Source organism: Erythrolamprus reginae, chromosome 1 (assembly GCF_031021105.1).
Source record: "Erythrolamprus reginae isolate rEryReg1 chromosome 1, rEryReg1.hap1, whole genome shotgun sequence".
NCBI lineage: Eukaryota > Metazoa > Chordata > Lepidosauria > Squamata > Dipsadidae > Erythrolamprus > Erythrolamprus reginae.
This window is the reverse complement of record NC_091950.1, coordinates 141,470,184-141,492,336: the sequence shown is the minus strand read 5'-3', so window position 1 is coordinate 141,492,336 and position 22,153 is coordinate 141,470,184. Positions and strand designations below refer to the sequence as shown.

The 22,153-nt window shown below is 40.9% G+C and overlaps 2 protein-coding genes across 4 annotated transcripts in view; both read right to left on the bottom strand.

The window, feature by feature from the left end:
* Window positions 1–4,341: 4,341 nt before the first annotated feature.
* CDK2AP2 (cyclin dependent kinase 2 associated protein 2) lies at window positions 4,342–12,684 on the bottom strand. Of its 3 annotated transcripts, none has more exons than XM_070726587.1 (4): window positions 12,048–12,684; window positions 7,046–7,146; window positions 6,821–6,953; window positions 4,342–4,986 (listed from the first exon to the last, which is right to left on the bottom strand). In XM_070726587.1, exons 1-4 carry the CDS (start codon window positions 12,148–12,150, stop codon window positions 4,919–4,921), a joined length of 405 nt encoding a protein of 134 aa, XP_070582688.1. In that variant the 5' UTR covers window positions 12,151–12,684; the 3' UTR covers window positions 4,342–4,918. The 3 variants fall into 3 exon arrangements, with proteins under 3 accessions (XP_070582688.1, XP_070582698.1, XP_070582707.1); XM_070726597.1 differs by having other exon boundaries at window positions 12,470–12,652; XM_070726606.1 differs by having other exon boundaries at window positions 12,569–12,622.
* Window positions 12,685–18,214: 5,530 nt separating this feature from the next.
* LOC139158748 (calcium-binding protein 2-like) overlaps window positions 18,215–22,153 on the bottom strand; it is a 35,723-nt gene continuing 31,784 nt past the window's right edge. Inside the window, exon 6 of the mRNA XM_070736079.1 lies at window positions 18,215–18,240. Within this exon, the coding sequence (XP_070592180.1) occupies window positions 18,215–18,240 (26 nt within the window). The remainder of the gene's footprint in view (window positions 18,241–22,153) is intronic.

The following is a 22,153-nucleotide window of genomic DNA, read 5'->3' as shown; positions in this document are numbered from 1 at the left end:
TATATAGATGATACACACCACCATCCAGAACTGAAACAATGATATGGTGCCCTTTTGTCTGGAAGCTGTAAAAGAATAAAGTACAAGGTTAGGTTACTCTCTGTCCAGCAGTCTTATGGTATTCTAGCTGATTCGGTAGTGTCTTTGAACAGGGAATATTCCCCAAAAGACATTCTCCTAGATGCTTTGCTATTGTTGATCAGGTGTGGGGGGAGACAGATGGACCCGTTTCAGCTGCAGCACCAGCTATGTCCTTTCTTTTTTTAATTTACTTTATTGTCATTGTATGTGTATACACAGTGTACACATACAACGAAAGTCACATGACGCCCAGAGACCAGTCCAAACACAGTCCTCCTAAAACAAGGAGGCTCTGGTTTCTGTGACTTATCTTTGTTTTTAATATATTTTTATTAAAGAGTTTTTACAAATAACATAATAAAGAGTAAAACACACTAATGAAAAGTAAAAGAGCAAAGAAAAAATAAAAAAGTGCAGAAAGAGAATAGACAAAACAAAGAAAAACCCTCTGATTTTTGCATCAAACATGAATACAATTACACAATTATTTCTTACTCTATAATTGCAAAACTCACTTTTTTCTATCATTCAGGGGTTTTTTTCTCTAATCATCAAAGCTACTAATCATTTCTAATCATGTGCATTTTTTCCATTTCATGCAACAACAAAAAAATCCATAAAAGGATTCCAGTCAACCATAAATGTAGAATTATCAACTAAATCAACTATGGTAAGTTAATTTAGCCATTTCTACAAATTCCATCAGTATCAACAATCATTCTTCTGTTGTGGGTTGTGACTTCATCATTGTCACCTATCTTTTTGATGATTGCAGCACGATCTATATGGAGCAGCATATTATTTTCAAGCTGTAGTTAAAAGATCTTAAAATCTTAAAAGACTTTTATTTCACTGGGTCTTACGGTGAGAGCCAATTAGAGGTAATGGCAAAGGCATCAATCCAGAGAGTGGGTTCTAATCTTACCTTTGGCACATAACCAGGCCTTGGGCCACTCACTTTCTCTCAGCCCTAGGAAGGAGGTAATGACAAGCCTCTTCTACCACTCTGTGGGCATGGCTTATGCAGGATGCCCTGCATTTTATTTCAACATCTTTCAGTGCAAATTGGGTGCTCTGTGGTGCAGCTCCATTTTTGCCACCCCACTGCGTTCCGCCCCCATCCGGGCAGTATCCCACCCCTGCCTATAAAGCAAATAACATTTTTAAAAACACAGCAACTCACATGCAGACATATACTGTATGTGTTGAGACCACTGCATTGTCTACATCAGAGTTCCAAGTCCAATTCAAAGTACTGGGTTTAGCCTAAAAAGCTATACCTGGTTAGAACCTGAGTACTTGCAGGACCATCTGTTTCAAGAAAAATCAACTTAGGTGCACATTATGGGGATATGTGCAGGTTTTAAGTGGTAGTGCCATCTTTGGAACAGTTTCCTGCCTGCCTTTGCTCCTGAGTTTTAGAAAAGCTGTGAAAATAGAATATTTTGAGTAGTGTTTAGAGATCAACATCTTATCATGAAATGCCTATTTATATTAATTGTAACAATGTTGATGTACCTATGATTTTATTTGTTTTGCTCTTGGCATATCATGCTGATTTGTTTTGTTCTATTGTCTTTACCCTTTGAGATTTTAATTGTACATCACCATGAATACTTGCAGAGTGTAATGAATATACAGAATATAAAAGACATAAATAAACAAATGTTCATATTTTAAATACAAACCTCAGCAATTTTATTTGTATCCAGTTCTGCTGCCTCTAGCTCAGTTCCATATTTTGCTACTGTATAGCTTATATGGAAATAGACCCATCTGATTTGTAGCACATTTTTCATATGCACATTTAATTTGTAGTATTCATATAACATGCTAAAGCACAATCTACTTAATACATTTTAGGTAGCATATTGGTGAACTCACCTCTGCAGTTAAGTCTATTGATCAAAAATATTAGAAACTGCTAGATAACCCGTGAGCCGTTGGATCATCATTTCAGGGGTATTTCCTTTCCTAAACAGAGAAGCAGAATGACCATGGTTAAAATAGCCACTAGAGCAGGAACAACATCTGATTTCCGGCTAGTTTAACCTCCAATAGCCAATGATGAGACTGGTTTATTTGGCCTCCAGAGGACTAGGTAAAATAAGACCAGTTTACTAAACATCTGGATTGAAGCATTGAAGCACCTACAAATTTGGCCAAATTTCAATTTCATGGGAGACGTAAGTCCTGGAATATGACTGCATCCTATAAGTTAGCCCACCGGAGGTACCTTCATTCAAAAATGGTGGCCCTGTGATGCACTGTTTTGTTTAGCTAAAGATTATAGACACAAGAGTTTTAGTAGTACAGTATATAGAAGATAGTTAGGTCCATTACATTTTCCATCCATCAAGACCAGCAAGAGTATATAGAATTTTGTTCTAGAGATCATAAAGCGGCATAGCAATTAAATTTTGGAGTCGCCGTAATTAAGAATGAAAGCAGCTGCAATGAGTGAGAAATATCCCCCCCCCCCAAATCTATACTGCTTCCAACCACCTATGGGGTTGAAGCTAATGATGAATGATGCCAGAATGCAGAAAGAGCAGGGGCCACTTTTCTTCCTTTAGGGAAATATAAACACACTTACTGATGATTTTGCCAAGATTTTAAAATGTACTGTATTTCAATAATTTTTATATCCTCTTGGTATGCAGCATCAGAGGGGAGAATTTTTTTAAAAACACAAACAACATAATACACTTTCTTTGCCTAAATACAGTACATGACATATCTGTAAACTTCGATTCTTAATTCCACACCTTCCTAATTCCACAGCTTGGTATTATTTGGAAATCAAATTTATTCCATTATTAACTACATCTTAATAATCATATTTTAACAAAGCATTTCTTTAAAAAAAAAATCACAACCTAGGGAGGTCAATTCCATGCCATCATTGCTATTTAAAAATACTCAACAATTGTCAAGCTCAACCTAATTTCCAAAAGTTGCAAGATTGCTGGAAAGTTTTATGTCCTTTCTTTATACTTTGCAATAGTTCATCAACCTTCATACATCTGTATAAAGCAACTGTTCTTTAGAACAAATCCAATGGTTTTTCTGACTTTGTATCTCAGAACCTGCTGGATTTCACTCTTGGCTGAAGTGCATTTTATATCTGAAGACATATACTTTTTATCTCAACAATAGTTAAAAAGAAGTTCCTCTGCTAAGAATCAGCATGTAGGGGATTATTTAATACATCCCACTCAATCACACTTTTCTACAGTTCCTCATCCTGGAACTACTCTTCTTGACATATTTTTTTCAACCATCTATGAACTATCTTTTTTCTAAAAAAAGGAAACACAGGAAAAAGGAGGCACAACTGATATTTACAGCTCCATGCTTCACTAGTAACATCTAGGCTTCCTTACAACGAATACCTTCTCCCAGGGCACCAATAAATTATTCTGAGTAAAAGCTGCGGGGTTCCCAGTTCATAAGCCAAGTATGTTTAGAGTAGTTGCTCCAGGAAGAGCTGGTTTAGTCTGGGGATTCTCCTGGACTCTCAATGCCCATTGGCACAAGTAAAAACTATGCCGTAGATATCCTTTGCCTAGCTTCGATTGCAACAGGTGACATGGCCAGGCCAATACATGCTCAGGACATCATTTCCTGTTTGGATTACAGTACTGGAATTCTCTCCCCATATAAGCTTGGGGCCTGCAACATCATATATTCAAGCAAAATCTATATAATCCAAGTCAGGCTGGCAGAATGTGTACAGAATGTCCTGGACCCCAGTAAGATGAGGTAAGAGAGGAATTGGAGTAAGTGGTTTCACTGGAGCTCCTTTGCTGTGGAGTATGGTATCACCAGAAATAAAGAGCTGCATCGTCATTCCTAATATTTAGAAAGCTTTGCAAAACTTGCCATTTTCAAAGCATATTTGAGAGCCAGGTAGCGAGTTGAAAATATGCTTGAGATGGATTATGCTGTTTCATGATGGTTATAATATATATAATAATCAACACAGGGTATTTTCTACTGACTATTGCATTAGTAATTTGTGTTCTCCTTGTAAAGCCGCTTAGATCTGAATGGCTGAAGGGGCGTAACAATACTTTATTTAGAAATAAAAATCCAACTTCAAATAAATGAAACTACTTCAGAAAAGCCTCTTGCTTCAATGACAATGGGAAGCAGTAGAAACCTAATTTATTGAACAAAACAGCTTTAGAAATGAAATGTTAACCTCGGTGTACTGTACTCCTAACATTGACACAATAACAGCAAAAACAAGTCGTATAGGAGTAGAAACATTTTATTACAAGTTTTCCAATACAGGCTCAGTGATCGCCGGTTGCGACTCTTGTTGCAAGAGGAAGAGAGGGCTTCATACTGCTTTACTAAGGAAGCATGTATCTTGCAATATATGCCCTTCAGGAATATTTTAGTGAGGAAGAGAATATTTCCCTCACCACATTAAAAAAAATAATAGAAAAGCACAGTGAAGAAGAAGAGATAATCCAAATTCTAAAGATTTTTATTTATTCAAAAAACCCCATGTATTTTATAAAGATATAGAACTTGTCACCAGCAATTATTTCAACTAGTAAACCAAGGATATGCACAATGAACGCGTTCTGTATATATATATTCCCAAAATGCCAATTGACGGGAAGTTCTGTGATGCAAGTGGAGACACTTCAGATTCTTAGATGCCAATTGTTATAAAGGTCTTTGGAGGCGATCACAGTTCTAAGACTTGAGACACTGATTGGTAGAAAGATTTGAGAGGAAGGGGAAAACTCCAGATTCTAAAATGTTGTTTAGCTGGAAAGTGCTAGGATCCTCCAAGGGTCGTGCCAGGAGGAAGCGAGTGTTACGTGCGGGCATTGCGCTCTGTCTCTGCCAGACACTCTCTCACTAGTGCCCGGGCATGAATAATACCTGCAGAAAGAAAGTCACAAGAGTAAGATATGCTGAATAAGGGATTTTAAAGTAGTAACACAAACCACAAAATATGTGACAGAATTTGCAACTGTAGCATCTTCCATATAGAGTGGAACCTCGACATACGAGCAGCTCTACTTACGAGCTACTCGAGATAAGAGCTGGGAGGGGAGCGACATTTTTGTTCGCCTCCCGAGCTCACATTCGGGATACGAGCGCCAAGGAGCTGTCTCCTGAAGCCGAACGCTAACTTCCGCGTTCGGCTTCAGGAGACAGCTCCTTGGCGCTCGTATCCCGCGTGTTTTAAAAGGTTGCAGCCAGCCTGGGGGGCTCGGGGGCTTCCCCCGAGCCTCCCAGGCCGGCTGCCACGTTTTAAAACACGCGCGCCGCTTCGCAGCTGTCTCTTGAAGCCGAACGCTAACTTCCGCGTTCGGTGGCAGCGGTTTTTTTTTGTTGTTGCACGGATTAATTGACTTTACATTGTTTCCTATGGGAAACAATGTTTCGTCATACGAGCGTTCCGACTTACGAGCCTCCTTCCGGAACCAATTAGTCTCGTAAGTCGGGGTTCTACTGTACAGTAAAACATTTATATATACCTTATTAATTAAAAATTCAAGATCAATCAGAAGATAGAAACATAGAAGATTGATGGCAGAAAAAGACCTCAGGGTCCATCTAGTCTGCCCTTATACTATTTCCTGTATCGTCAGGCATGGGGGAATTGAGATATTCCCTTCCCCCTAGGCTTATTAAAAAAATGTATGCATGGTATGTCTGTATGTATGATTGGTTTCTTAAATTGGGGTTTCTTTTTAAATTAACTTAAATATTAGATTTGTTTATATTGTTTTGTTACTGTTGTTAGCCGCCCCGAGTCTGCAGAGAGGGGCGGCATACAAATTTGGTTAATAAATAAAATCAATCAATCAATCAATATATCTTAGGATGGATATATGTTTATCCCAGGCATGTTTAAATTCAGCTACTGTGGATTTACCAACCACGTCTGCTGGAAGTTTGTTCCAAGGATCTACTACTCTTTCAGTAAAATAATTATTTTCTCATGTTGCTTCTGATCTTTCCCCCAACTAACCACAGATTGTGCCCCCTTGTTCTTGTGTTCACTTTACTATTAAAAACACTTCCCTCCTGGACCTTATTTAACCCTTTAACATATTTAAATGTTTCGATCATGTCCCCCCTTTCCCTTCTGTACTCCAGACTATACAGATTGATTTCATTAAGTCTTTCCTGATACGTTTTATGCTTAAGACCTTCCGCCATAGATAGAAGGCAAAATGCAGATACGTGGGTTTGACTAAATCAGAAAGTACAAGGCAGTATACAACATAAGGTAGTTTCCTTGCAGAAACAAATCAACGGTTCCCTACAAGCTAGGTTTATACCTGCTGGGTATAGATTCTAATCTAGCAGGTTCTACCTGTTCCTACTGTGGCATAGCTATTTGCACTAGTGAGAACTGATTCAGCTGGAAATACTGAGAGTATTGGCCTTAGGGTTAGGGAGTTATCTTCATTTTTCCTGAGCAAGACTAGAACTTTAAACCAACTTTCAATTACAAACTCAAGAGTCATGACTTGGAAGAGTTAATTGGAAATTGCCACATTAGTCATCTATTAATCACTGTGCAACATTATATTTCAAAAGACGTAAGTTCGCAGAACTTCTGGAAAAGTCAGCCACATATATATGAACTTACAAGGAGCCTGAAAATTTCAACTAGTGCCAGCCTCTGATAGGACAAATTTGAATAGCTGCACATAAGTGAGTAATGGTACACATATACTGTGATAAAGATGCTTCCTACCTCGCTTCAGTCGTTCCATAGCACTCTTGCTACCTGCGTATGTAGGTCGTATTTCTTTGCCCATCTCTTCAATTACAGAAAGCAAATCTGTATATGTGCTCTGGGAGCCTTGTGCACCTGGTGGCTTCATAGCCTGCAAGATCAACAGCAGAAATCAAAAACAGGATCCTTCTTCCATTATTTCCATCAATGGGCAAGATCCTCCTCACTCCTTTATGTGCTCACCTGCACGTAGCCCATAGATGGGGGCCCAAAATCGTTGAAGAGAGGTCGAAAGGGGGCAGATGTTCCAGGGACAGAACCAGATGGTGATGGAACACTGGTAGCTGAAAAATAAGTGATGGCATTAAGTTCGCTGCTTATTGGGGCTCATGAATTTCTTGTAAGGGGGTAATACTCTCATCTTTGTAGAAACAACTACAGTGATACCTTGTCTTATGAACTTAATTGGTTCTGGGACGAGGTTCGTAAGGTGAAAAGTTCGTAAGATGAAACAATGTTTCCCATAGGAATCAATGGAAAAGTGATTAATGCGTACAAGACCAAAACTCACCCCTTTTGCCAGCTGAAGAGCCCAATTTTGCACTGCTGGGATTCCCCTGAGGCTCCCCTCACTGGGAAACCCCACCTCCGGACTTCCGTTGCCAGCAAAGTGCCCGTTTTTGCGCTGCTGGGATTCCCCTGCAGCATCGCAAAAACACGGAAGTACGGAGGTGGGGTTTCCCATGGAGGGGAGCCTCAGTCTGGAGGTGGGGTTTCCCAGCGAGGGGAGCCTTTGGCTGGCAATGGAAGTCCGGAGGTGGGGTATCCCAGCGGCGGCGGCTTGGGTTCGTAAGGTGAAAATAGTTCGGAAGAGGCAAAAAAAATCTTAAACCCAGGGTTCGTATCTCGAAAAGTTCGTATGACGTGGTATCACTGTAATGGAAGGATTCGTTTTGAATAAATTAAGAGGTTGTTTTGAAAAAAAAAAAATAGAATCAGATTTATAGCATAGGCCTTCTGAACTGCTCCTGGGAATTTGATTCTCAAATGACAAAACTTCTATTTGAACAATTCTGTAGGGCAGATGATATAAATCACACATCTGGAAGAGTTTTATTGCAACTTGTCCATAATCTAAAATAGGGGAAAGGGAATTGGGTGTGACTACTTTTGTATAGATAAAAAACAATACTAATCTTGGAAATTGGTCAACAGACCTCAATCAATTAGATAAAGGGTTGGTTTTTGGTGTTTAAAATATTCATTTCAACTCAAGGATTTGATTAACCAATTCATCATGAGTTAAAGAACAATTTGTCATGAGTTAAAGAACAATGTTAATTGCATGATTTCTCCTTTCTATCATAAAGACATAGCACATGATTACACAATATATCTGAATATGTTACTTTACAACTTTGGGACATTTATTTGGAAAGGGGTTTTTAATATACTGTATACCAATGCATGAATTAGAGTAATATATTCAAGCTGAAATTAAATAATTAATTTTTTATTAATTTATTTAAATTAATAATAATTTAAATAATGAAAAGCTGAAAAGACTAAACCAAACCTAGATCCCAGAAAGGATTTTTATAAGCAGCATCTGGTTAAAATATATTAATTTTGTATAGAGGATCTGTACGATACTAAAATAAGTACCATTATTTTAATGTTAAGTATTTTATAATTAAATTGTTTCTAAATTTAAATTTGGAGAATGTAGTCAAATTTATATAAGCCTGAATTTTATTCTTGAAAGTGTAAACTATTTAATGTTTTCACCATTAACAAAATAGAATTTCCCTGGACTAGTACACATCTTGCTAAGCCGAGGCCAATATTTATGTACATTACACAAGTGTAATGTTGCTTACATACTTTCTAAACCTAGAAAGTTTATTTAAAAATGCAAATATATTCACACATACATTTTTAAACAGCTGCTTGTATGTGAATGCAGATATTAGTTTATTTTACTTATTTGCCAGTCTTTGAATAGAATACTTGTTCTTGCATGTTTATTACTGGTATGTTTAAAATATTTGATTCCTTTGTTAGGATTGAAAGAAAAGAAATTCAATTTTAGGCATCAGCCTGTCATCTCTCTTATTCTAGATTCTAATATTATATTGACACTGCAATCTTCTCTAGAATGACAAACTAACTGTCCCCTTTACCTGGTGCAGAAGGACTCAGCTAATACATATCTTCATTACCATCTGGCTGACTACTGCAATTCACTTTATACTACTGCCATTCATTTTGCTTCCCTTTCCCCCCACTTGTTATTTGTGTACTTTTTTTTCCTGGTGTTTTATGGTGTTATTGTTTAACTGTATCTTGGATGGTTTATATTTTGTTAATACAGTATATGAGCTACTGATTTTGTCTTGCTAGACTGAGACAAGGTACAAGCTTAATAAATAAACGAATAGAATCTCTTGGAAGTATCAGCAAGCTTTCTTTAAGAAATGGAAGCAGAAGTTAAAAAATAATAATGTGAACTTCCCCTGGCATTTTTGTCTTGACCGCAATAGCTTGTGAGTTTTAACTCAACTTCCGGCAGCCCAATATAAAACAGAAATTTATGGGTTTCTACTGAGAACTTGCTACCCTAAACTGATCTGAATTCAGACATTATTCTTGTCTGTCAACTTCATCTTGCTTTTCTAATTTTAACCATGTGAGCCTGACACTCTAAAGTAGACAAGAATTTCACTATTTTATGAATCCTGCAAATTCCATTATAAAATGATACACACACGAGTAAAAAGTAGAAATGTACACATAAATGGTATAGTACTCATCATTCTTATATCACATTATGGTCTGCTAAACCTATTCAGGACAAGTTTCTAAAAATAGAAAACTTGAAATATAAAGTCCGTAACTGAGAAAAATGGGTATTATTATGCTATTTATAGTATACTGTATTTTTAGACTATGAATCATTTGGAATTAATGTGTGGTAGAAAGTAAGGGAGTATGAAAGCAACTCAAGTACTTTGATCAGAGGAATCCAGAAGAATAACTACTTGAGGTTGGCCCCTACTAAGATTGCATACAATTTGAATATCTTTTCTGAACCACTTCACTTATGGTAGTTGCTTTTGAATGGTTTCTGTTCAGATCATTTAATGCTTCGCCTTGTAGATGATAGTTTTGTACAGATTGCTTCCACAAGAAATGTCTTTCAAAATTGTTATAAATATATACAATTTTCTTTAACATATCTATTAATGATGGCATCCATATACTTCTGATTAGCATAAAGGCAATGTGTTTTCCACCAAGTGCCTACCATTTTAAATCACTTACAAGCTTTTAATCCAACCATATCAGCACAGTAATTAGACATACAATTAACCTCCCTGAACTCAAAAAAATATGAAAACTAGAAAAGGAAGATTTTATGAAGTGAAAGTCTGCTGATTCTTTTCTTGGAAAACTTTTGTTATGCAGATATGTGATGCATGCATGTACTGTATTCAGTTAATAACCGATGGATTAATAGAATACACGAAGTTTAAATGATATATTGATCCAATCCAACAGTATTATTCTGGCTGCCCATGATTTGTCCATGGTGTGGCTGATAATTCAATTTGGTATCTAAAAACTAACTAAAGAGGACAAACTGAAGCCCGAATTCTGGGAGTTGAAGTCCACAAGTCATAAAAGACTTGTGGACTTCAACTTTGCCTACCCCTGCACTAGAGAGAACTATAAGGGACTAAAGATTGCAATTAAAGAGCTAAATTTAACCTAATATGGAAAGAAACCAAGTATTGCAAGTATTGATATAGATTACATATATCTATATCTTTTCTTTGTTACATTCTTGTTTCTTTTTTCCTTCACTAATTTTTCCTTTTTATATTAGTTTTTATATTTTTAATTGTGGAGTTTAATAAAAGTATTATGAAATCAAACTGGATATCATGGCCTGAAACCTGAATGTCCTTTATGCAAAGAACATACTTCATTACTGAGCTAAAACTGTTCCTGTTGTGTTCTAGTTTACACACCCATTTATGAATAATTAACATCCTGTAATTACACAATCAGGAAGTCAATAATCTTTTTCAAGCATATACATTCATTCATTCCAATATTTATCTTGAAAACTAGACTCAAGTATGCCAAAAGAAGTATAAGTATATGATGGAGGGTATCAGCACAACTAATACCACCAGGAACTTTTTGCACCCAAGTCAAGATATATACAAAGAGCAGAGTTAGTAGTCTGTGTACTAGGAAAAAAAATAATTTCTGCTCCTAAACATGGTAACCAGATCCTAGGGAGCATCCATTCAGAATACTCTTTACAGAAAAACTGACAAGAAATGCAAACCCCAGGCTCCAGTTCCATTCCTCATGGATATGAAATTGCTTCTTTCCTGGCCACTGCCAGTCATCTACGATATGTCCAAATTAGTTAGCCAGAGTTATAAGTTAAAATCGTAACTTTATCCTCCTTTGTTCTTATTTTTCAATTAAACTCTAGTGTACTGCTAACCTAGCAAAACGTGATTCACCTGATATTACGCAACCTTGATATTGCTCAAACAGAAATCCAACCGAGTTTAATGGGCATCACTACTACTCTTAGGACAAACTGCAAATTATGTGCCACCAACCGAATATAATCAAGAGATACAAAAATAAATTTGTCTTGTTTTTAATTGTTGTACACTGTCCAGAGTCCAGAAGGAGCTGTCCGGAATTATAAATGTATTAAATAAATAAATCTCTGTGAACTGGGCTTCCCTACTGTTTGTTCCCCCATCCTCCACCTTTTACCACCCAGAAGTTAAAACTTTTTCACTTTTCTGGGCCGGTTCGCTTTACTTTTTAACCAGCAGCCCTTTGGATCTGTGTGATAAGATACTATTATATATTAATCGCCTTAGGTTCCCCTCCCCTTTTGTTTAAAGTATATGTTCATTTTGTTTCCTTTCCTATTCTAATACAACCCGGCTTTTTTCTTTTCCCTTCCCTTTTCTGAACGCCCCCCCTCCTCCACCCAGCCAGTCTTATCCAGCTGCTCTGGAAGGCCCAGGCAAAACCTGCCAGGAAAAGGGCGGAGGGGAGGGAGGTGAAGCAACCCTCTGAGGCCGGCTACTGACCCCAGGCGACTCCGCCGCGTAGCCTTCCGCCCCGTTCGGCTTCCAGCCGGCCAGCCCTACTCGGGCGCGGGAAGAGAGCAGCGGGCGGGCGGGCAGGCGGGGGCTCTTACCGACCGGCGGGGCTCCGGGGGCGGGACTGGCACTACTGCTGCTGCTGCTGGTGCCGGCGGCTCCTGAGCTGGTGGGGGCAGGCGCGATAGGCTTGTAGGACATCCCCGACTCCGCGCTCTCGAGTACTGGCTGGCCCGCGATTGGCGCGCTGCTCCGGCTTCAGCCGCGACTGTCGCTGCTCCGATTGGAGGGGAGGTTACAAAAAGGACACGCCCGCGGGCTGGCAAACTCTCTTTTTTCCCCCTCTTTGACGGTCCTGATTGGTGGGAGGGCGTCCCTTAAAAGGTCGTCTACCCAATCGGCTTGCGTGGGTCTCTTTCCCCCGGCTCCGCTGCCTGTCCCGGCTTGGTTTCCCCGGCGAGGGGGGGGGGCTCTCTTTCCTCTCGCACCCCGAGGAGGCGCGCGCGCTCGCGCGCTTCACCTTTCAATTCCCTCAAGCGAGCGGCCTTCTGTTCCCTCTTTTTCGCGCCCGCGGTTCTCAAAGCGGCCTTCTGGACCCTGGGAGAGCGAGCACGCGCACCTTCTGGCCCCTTTCGCTCCTCTTCCCCCCCTCGGAGCGCTCGAGTCCCGCGAGTGGCCACCGCGGATTACGCCTTCATCTCGCGCCTACGTGTCTCGCTCCCTCCCCCTGTGACCTCACTGCGTACTATCACACCCGTCCCGTCCGTTTCCATAGCGACGAGAGGGCACGAACAGTGGCTTACTTGATGTCCCTTCCTCAGGCCTTCGGGCTCCGAAGGAAGTTGCTATGGCCTCGGTTGCCTCTTTTAACCCCGCGCCTTCTTGTCGGAGTTCTACATGTACTTCAGTGCCCTCTTGAACCGTTTTCAGCCTTTTAAAAGTTTGGGGCATTTTTTTTCGTGGGGGGAGGGGATCTGTTACTCCAAACGTTAAAATCCTAGATTTTTCGCATGACCTATTTTTGCATTTTTATTTTTTGTTTCTATATTTCCTATGCCTGCAACTGGAATTTTTATTCAAAGAAGGGTGAGAGTCAGGGATCACAGATCAAGTTTTTTCTTTGGATACTGTATGGTTCACTAGCTGGATATTTTTGCAACAATTTTCTCCCATCTAAATGTAGTTCATAAAATCATATACCAAAAGGTCCTTCACCTTCAACCGCAGCAGTACACGATCACGGAACAGATTCAAACTAAATGTAAACCACTCACTCAAAACTCGACTGCAGAAAATACAACTTCAGCAATAGAGTGATCAATGCCTGGAATGCACTGCTTGACTCTGGTTTCTTCCCCAAACCCTCAAAAACTGTAAAACCTTAAGACTGTCAATAGTTGACCTTTCCCGCTTTCCAAGATCTATAAGGGGCATGCATAGGTGCACCACTGTGCCCACTGTCCTCTTTTATTGTTACTTTTTACGTATATTTATACAAACTACTATATATTTGACAAATAAATAAAATAGATAAATAAACGTGAGTGTGCGCAGATATTTTCATTGTAAACCTTCCAAACCTCAATGGCAATTGAACTCCCTTTTTTTTCTTTGATACATTTTACACTGAACCGGTGAGATGAGGTCTGTGGGTGCCACTTTCTTTTTGAATTTTTTTGTAAATTGTTTTTTCCTTCCGAGCATGCACAGAAGCCGAGTTTCGGCACTGCATGTAGTCACCATCTTTTTTCCAGCTTTGTTTTTTATTATTATGTTTAGATTTTTTATTATTGCGCATGTCCGTGCAAGAGGGAGTGAACCAGCAGCGAGGTAAATTGGAGCCCATCCCTGATTCACACCTCTTTGTGTCAACCTGTGTGTATGTTATCAGGGTATGTAAACTTTTGATTAGATTCATTTGAGTAGTTTCTGTTGTCATGATTGAAAAAGAGTAAACATAGTTGATTGACAATAAATGGCTTCAGCCAAACATTAACCATGAGTGACAAAAAGGGTTTTGTGTTATCCTTCATATTCTCTGACAAATGGCCAGGAAATCATAAGTTCTACAAGGATATGTAAATTTATGAGCTCAGCTGTATGAATATATGGCAGGTTCATCTGTTAAAAAACAGATCTTCCAACATGCAGTACAGATAGGAATACTGTGTACACTAGAATATCCATTGCTTTAATTTTTTTAAAATTTGATAAATGGTTCCATTCTGTTTAAAAAAACGGAGTGCAAACGGAGTGCAAATTTAAGCTATAAAATATGAATGTTCTCTTTACTAGTCATAATCCCTTGGGATTCATCTTCAAGAATCTATTAGTTAGGTATACAGTAATAGAGGAAACTGCTGTATTTAGGTAAACCATGGATGATGGAAATGCAACAAAAATTAAAAACCAGTTTATATAAAAAAATTAATGTAAAATCTAAAATAAAATTAGGATGATGCTCTATGAAGAATTCTGATCCCAGAGACAGCAGGAGGGGTGCATTTGGAAAGAGAACAAAGTGCTATGTCAAAATTTGGTCCATTGTTAATTTCTGTAACAATGGGAATCATGCCTAATGAGAAATTTTAAAATTAAAGCAAGGCATTCACTCATCATTTTATTGCTTTAATCAGTGTGTGTACCTGTCATGCTAATGTGTATTTGCACTTAAATTATTATTGCCATCTTCATCCTCATTGCAGGTCTGGTGTGAGAAAAGAAAAAAAAGATTCTAGAAAAGAAATGTAACTTACCATCTTCTCTTAAAAATACAACAAATGATCACTTCTTCTCATATCTCAACTAAGGTTTCTAAACAAAACCTTAAAACTTTGCATTCGCTCCTGTTCTGTATGAGTCCACTAAAGATTACTAGAGATAACAACATATCTATTTTAACCTTGATCAAATAAAACAACTTTGTATTCTATCTCTTTACTTTTAATAATCTTGATCTTTAGTTCTTCAAATGTATCCCATAAATATAATAATAATATTCTTCAGAATTTTAATAAATCACTTCTATAAATGCAATATAAGAAAGCTCTCAGTATCAGTGGTTTTAGGAAAAAGGAATAGCTAGATTTCAGAAATTGTGGGTGCTCCATCACTGGGGGGTTTTAAGAAGAAACTAGATAGAAACGTATCTGAAATACATATGATCACAGGACCCTAAAACCATAATAAATATGAGTTAGTTGCCAAGGGTCTAAATTTTGAATACATGACCATGAGGATGCTGCAATGATCATAGGTAGGAAAAACTGTCACGTCACTTTTGTCAGTGCTGTTGTAACTTCGAACAATCACTAAATGAGATTTATTAAGGATTACCTATACTAACTTTGAGTGTACTTTGTATACTTCCTATAGTCTTGGGAGTGACTCAAATATCAGATCACTAGAGAAGTCTATAACCTTCCAAAAGAAAAAGGAGAAACCCAGGAATCATAGACCAATCAGAGTTATATTGATTCTAGAGCAGATCATAAAAAGCTTTATCTGCAGAGAAATTACTCTCTTTGGATTTACCAAAAGAAATTTTTCAGACTAACTTTAACTCTGATCAATTAACTTCTTTATATTATCATGGAAATACTGAAGACATAGTATTATTTCAGCAAGGCATTCAATAAAAGCACTGAACAACATTCTAATTAGCAAGCTAGAGAAATGTGGAGTAATAGCATAATAAATAGATTCATATGTACCTGAAAATTGTATTCAGAAAGTGTTTATCAAAGGTTCTTCCTCAAACTAGGAGGGGCTGTATTTTTATTAACTTGCATTAATAAAACTTGTAAAATAAATAATGTTTTATTAGTAACATGCACATGTAGGCTTATTAAATTAGCAGATGATACAGGACAGGGAAGGATAATTACAAAGAAAATAAAAGTCAGAACAAACTTTCAGATTAATTCAGGCTAAGAATTAATAAAATTCAACAGAGACAAATGCCAAAATTCTTCACTGCAAAAACAAAATATGTAATTATAGGAAAGAAAAGTATTGACTTGTTTATAATACTTATGCAGCAGTTTTTGGAACAGTAGTTGATTAGAAGCTGAACATGAATCAGCAGTTCATCTGGCTATAAAAAGGCAAATGCATAACCAAATTATTATGGGTAATAGGAAGAAATTCTTCCATCATCTGCATTCCCACTGAAAGTTTCAGATAAACTGAAACATGTTCAAAGAAAACCAGGATAGACTACAAGGCTAGAAATGACATCTGAAGAATAGGAATGGAAAGAACAAGGTTGCTTGTCCTTCAGAATAAAAGGTGAGCAGGATATGACTCCTCAAATATGATATTGCTAGTTCATATTCAATTTGTAATCAAAAAATCAAGACCTGTTTCTGTTGTTATTGAAAATGAACTTAAATTACAGGAGGGAGATTCTGATAGTTATAAAAATGGGAGCAGGAAGATGAGTTTGACAATGCAGTTACTTTTCATTGCTCAATGTATTCAGGAAGGGACTACATATGTTTTGGGAGCGCTTTAATTTGGATTTTTCTAGAATCCCTAACTTCACAGACTTTTATTAGTCTGCTATGAAATCATTCTGAAATTGTGAAACATTTAGATGCACACATATTTAGGACATCATGCTGGGTTTGGGTGTCTGAGTGCATCATAAAGCTCATTCTACATTCCCCGTAGGCTGTACATTTTCAAAGACACAATAGGAAAGCTAGTTCAACTTTGTGTGTGTGTGTGTGTGTGTGTGTGTGTTTGTGTTTGTGTGTGTGTGTGTGAGAGTTCTAGCAAGGTCCCAAGAATTTCTAGGGTTCTCCAGAAGATTAAAAATTAGCAATACAATACAAAATTACTAATACAATAGATTCATATATTTTTATCATAGGTCCAGAAGGGCACATTTAGTCATTGAGTTTCCTCCATGCAGGAAACCAAGTTAAAGCATCTCATACAAATCAATGTCTTTGCTGGAGCATAACCAGTGAAAAGGAGTCTACCTTCCTCTGAGTTATTGGTTCCACTACAAATCTGTTCTTACGGTTAGCATATTTTTTCTAACATTCAATCAGAATTGGTTCTCCTGTGACTTATCCATTGTCATGTACTCTGGCATGGTAGAGGGCAATCTAAAGAAGCATGTGTTTTCATGGAGTGCTTGGAAGACGTATATCATGGAATCAGACGAAAGAAACAGTACTGTAGTTATATCCTTTAGCATTCCAGCTCCCTCAAAATAGATAACCCTCTGCAATGAAGGGCTATCAAAAATTTTACTACCACACTGTGGCCATGGCTTATGCAGGACGTCCTGCATTTTCTTTCAACATCTTTCAGTGCAAATTGGGTGCTCTGGGGTGGAGCTCCATTTCTGCTACTCCACTGCGTTCCCTCCCCCCATCCTGGCAGCAGCACACCCCTGCCCTTCTGGATCACAGATGCTATTTCCTATGGACTCAACATTTTTTGTATCATCAGCTTTATTCAGACATTAAAACTGATTTAAGAGTAACCAAGTGCCTATCTAGGTCCTAGTAATTCTATTTGGGGCCATAAGTCAACCCCTTTGCATTTCTATCCTGCTCAGGAAAAAGAGTTTATGATGCAAAGTCGAATTTGGATTGGTCAATAGGCCCAGAAGTTTACTCTTTACTCCAGTAAATCTCTGGTTCTGGTGAGCGACCCAAATTCAATTTCTCATTGTTATCCTGGGACACATATATTTGCCTTCATTTCTAAGTGTTTATGACTTTATATGGTATATCAGAAATGAGGAAATAATATTTATGCCACAGTGGAAAGCAAAATATATTTTGAAACAGAAAACAGCTGTTGGGGAAGAACAAATAAAAAGAAACAGGCCTTCTTATAGTAGAACAGAGATATTTGGAATATTTTCACAAATACACACAGAAAAATTAGGGAGATTTGTTGGTTAAGCCTGCTTGAAATGAACAAAGTGGAAGTTCAGTGTTACAGCAAATATTTAACAAGATATGGCATCTGATATCTATGAGAAGTTGGAGTTAATGTTCATGGCCACGTTTAACACAGAAATCTGGTATTCCTCTGGTTAATGTCAACAACATCTTAAAGTTATTGAAGCTGTCTAACTCTCTGGATTTTAGGAATAGCTGCTTGGTTCCAGGCAGAAAACACAGGATATGTGGGAAATTCTTTGCTGCCTTCTCTCCCAATGACTGGATTGATTGAAGCTGGAATATATGGCAGTTGTCCTTCTCAAGGCACTTCATTCTTACATTGCTGCTTGTTTTTCTCAGCGAGACATCATCCGTACAAACTCTATATGGAGAAGAGCCAGGATGTCAGCACATTAGAGAGAAGAACCGTTGAAACTTACCTGAACGGTCTTCTCGATGCACTGCAAGGAGAGTCCAGGATGGGTAATTCTCAATCTGATTGGTCGGGACTGAGTTTAATTTAAATATTAGGGAGTCACCGCCCCCTTAGCCCCTCAGTCTAAAGAAAACGAAGGAGCAGTAAAACTAACAAACTTTATTAAACCATGTAAGATAACCTTCTAACCGTAACCCCGGTCCCGAATTCGGGCGGGTCTGGACTCTCCTTGCAGTGCATCGAGAAGACCGTTCAGGTAAGTTTCAACGGTTCTTCTCCAATGCACTTGCAAGGAGAGTCCAGGATGGGATATACCCAAGACATTAACTAAGGGAGGGAGAAGATCGGACCGGGGGCTCAGAAAAGGAACACACCCGCTGTAATACCCTCCTCCCGAAAGCTGCCTCCGCAGAGGCAAAGGAGTCAATTCGATAGTGTCTGACAAATGAGGACGGAGCTGCCCAAGTGGCTGCCCTACAAATGTCTTCCAGTGAAGCCTGGGTTCTCCAGGCCGCTGTAGTAGCCGTGCTGCGTGTGGAATGTCCAGTAAGTCCCTGTGGAACAGGTGATCCCTTAGATCGGTAAGCCTCTCTGATGCAATCACACAACCAGCGGCTTATTGTCCTAGAAGAGACTCTGGTGCCCAAGGTTCTAGTTGCAAAGGAGACGAATAAAGCCTCCGAAGTCCTGAAGTCCTGAGTCCTGCGGATATAAATCTTCAAAGCTCGTCTCACATCGAGCTTATGCCACCGCAGCTCCGAAGGGTGAGTCCCATGGCTACAGAAGTCCGGAAGCACTACCTCCTGTGCCCTGTGAAAGGTGGAATTGATCTTAGGAAGAAAGGCTGGGTCCAGTCTCAATACAACTCTATCGGGGTGAAACCTGCAGAGGTCCTCTCTGGTAGAGAAAGCTGCAATCTCAGAGACCCTCCTGGCAGAAGTAATTGCCACCAAGAAGGCAGTCTTGAGTGTTAGCATTCTGAGCGATATATGGCGAAACGGTTCGAATGGGGGACCCGTTAAGGCATGGAGTACCAACGACAAATCCCAGGAAGGAAACCGATGTATTGGTGGTGGCCTGATGTTGGTGGCCCCTTTCAGGAAGTCCCTGATCCAAGGGTGTCTGGCGAGGGAACGGTAACTGTCTCCACCTATGATTGTGGATAAGGCGGCCACATGACGGCGCAAGGTGTTAGGCGCGAGTCCTTTTTCTAGGCCTGACTGAAGAAAGCTTAAGACCAAGGGAGGGGAAGCTTCTTGTGGATCCACCTCCCGCTCCTCACAGAACCTGGAAAAGGAAGCCCAGGTTGCCTGGTAGATTCGTCTTGTCGAAGGCCTGCGAGCAGCCTGAATCGTGTTGATAACTGTATCTGGCAAATTCTGACGCTTTAGATGTTGCCGCTCAATCTCCACGCGGTCAGCTGCCACCACTGAGGCTCTGGGTGGGAGATTGAGCCCTGCGAGAGGGAGATCCGGTGATCCGGGATCCTCCAGGGGGGTGACACGGACAGTTGCATCAAGTCCGCAAACCAAATGCGGCGAGGCCAGTAAGGAGCCAGCAACAGCACCTCCGCTCGTTGCTCCAGAATCTTCCGCATTACTCTGGGGATGATGGAGATCGGTGGAAATGCGTACAGAAGACCCGGTGGCCACTGAATTCGAAGGGCGTCGACCCCCTCCGCACCCGGGGTCGGGAAGCGGGAGAAGAAGCGCGGGAGCTGAGAGTTGCTCTGAGTGGCAAACAGGTCCAAGAGTGGCCTCCCGAACCTTTGAACAATGTCCTGAAAAACAGCGGGATCCAGCTGCCACTCCCCTGGATCCAGGGTCTCCCGGCTCAGCCAGTCCGCGCACACATTCTCCACCCCTGAGATGTGCTCCGCTGACAGGGAAGCAAGGTTGGCCTCCGCCCACCTGAGTAGGGACTCCGACTCCCTCATCAGTCGTCGAGACCGTGTCCCCCCCTGTCTGTTGATGTGAGACCGGGTGGAGACGTTGTCGGTCCGAACTAGGACATGCTGACCCCTGACCAGGTCTGCGAAACTGAGGAGAGCCAGGGACACCGCCTTCAACTCCAGGAAGTTGATGTTCACCTCCCTCAGGTCCGATGGATTCCAAAGGCCCTGGGCCAGATTCGAGGAAAGATGGGCTCCCCACCCCGTCAAGCTGGCGTCTGTTGTCACCGTGAGAAGGTATCGTTCCAGAAAAAGGGAACCTCTTGATAGAGCTGGGGATACCCACCACCGTAAGGACCGTCGAACCTCTGAGTCGAGATGGACTTGTAGGTGGGAATGGCTGATCTTCTTCCTCTGGAATGGCAAAAGGAACCATTGTAGAGTCCGTAGGTGATACCTGGCCCATGGGATGACATCGATACATGAAACCAGTGTACCGAGAAGTTTGGACAGGAAGGAGAGTCTGGGGTATCGCTGTGATGCCAGGCTCCGCACGAGCTCCCTGATGGTGGACTGCCTCTCCTGGGACAGGAAGACAAGGCCCCTCCTGGAGTCTATGCTGGTCCCCAGGTGATCTAGACGAGTCGTGGGAGTCAAGTGGCTCTTGTCGAAGTTGACCGAAAAGCCATGATCCTGGAGCGTCTGTATGGTTAGATATAAGTCCTGAAAAGCAAGGTCTCTTGTCCTGGACAGAATCACGATGTCGTCTAGATAAGCCATCAGGCGCACCGATTGCTGCCTGAGACCTGCCGACAGGACATCCAGCAGCTTCGTGAAGGATCTTGGGGCCGATGAAAGCCCGAAAGGCATGGCCCTGAATTGAAAGTGGGCCCCATCTAGGTTGAAACGCAGATATTGACGGTGAGGCCGAAAAATGGGGACATGGAGGTAGGCCTCCTTTAGGTCTATGGACGTCATGTAGTCCCCTTGGCGGATGGCGGCCAGAATGGAACGCAGAGAATGCATTCTGAACCTCCTGTACTTTACATAGCGGTTTAGCCGCCGAAGGTTCAGTATGAGACGTGCCCCTCCTGAAGACTTCGGGACCACGAAGATCGCCGAGTAGAAACCCATACCCTGTTGAAGTAGGGGGACCTCCTCGATTGCTCCTATCTCCAACAGGTGGGACACCTCTTGGTAGAGGAGTCTCCTCTTGGAAATATCCAAGGGGGCACGACAAGGTAGAAAGCGGCAAGGTGGAGGGTGAAGAAACTCGATCTGCAGGCCTTGTGAGACCGTGGCAGTCGCCCATGGGTCCGATGAGGTGTTTGTCCAGACGTCTGAGAAATGGATTAGCCGGCCGTCCAAAGGAATGTCCATAGGAGAGTCATTTGGTTTTCCTGAACCCCCTGCCGGAACCTCTAAACGGGCGGCGGCCCTGGAAGGATCCGCGATCGAATTGCTGGCTCCTGTCCGAACGAAAGGAACCCTGGCCAAAGGATCCTGGAACGTAGGACCTCGACCTTTGGTTATTGGCCGAGGAGAGGTCATTCCGAAAGGGCTGCCTCCGTTGGTATGGGGTAAAGCGCCTTCCCTGCTTTTTGCTGGAGTTGGGCATGACCTTTTTCTTGTCCCTGTCCTCCACCAATACGTCGTCCAAGATCTCTCCAAAGAGCTTCTTGCCCTTGAACAATGAAGAAGCAAGGGCCCATTTTGATTTGACATCGGCCTGCCAATTCCTCAGCCAGATGAGTCTGCGGGAGGCGACCGACGAGGCCATTGCTCTGGACGCGAACTTAGCGGCATTAACTGTTGCGTCTGCGGAAAACTCTGTGGCTGCCAGCAGTTTGTTCAGGTCCTGGCGCAGCCTCGCATCCTGGGGATCAACTCTGGACTGGATGTCTTTTATCCAGAGGAGCGTAGCTCGATTAAAGAAGGAGGCCGCAGAAGCAGCCCTTACAGCCCACG

What these genes read in the sequence shown, in the direction of transcription:
- CDK2AP2 (XM_070726587.1), bottom strand. Translation starts at nt 12,150, where the DNA reads ATGTCCTACAAGCCTATCGCGCCTGCCCCCACCAGCTCAGGAGCCGCC. An exon ending in CCCCGGAGCCCCGCCGGTCG is followed by an intron (nt 7,147 to 12,047) that starts GTAAGAGCCCCC and finishes CTTATTTTTCAG; the next exon opens with CTACCAGTGTTCCATCACCA. An exon ending in TATGGAACGACTGAAGCGAG is followed by an intron (nt 4,987 to 6,820) that starts GTAGGAAGCATC and finishes TTCTTTCTGCAG; the next exon opens with GTATTATTCATGCCCGGGCA.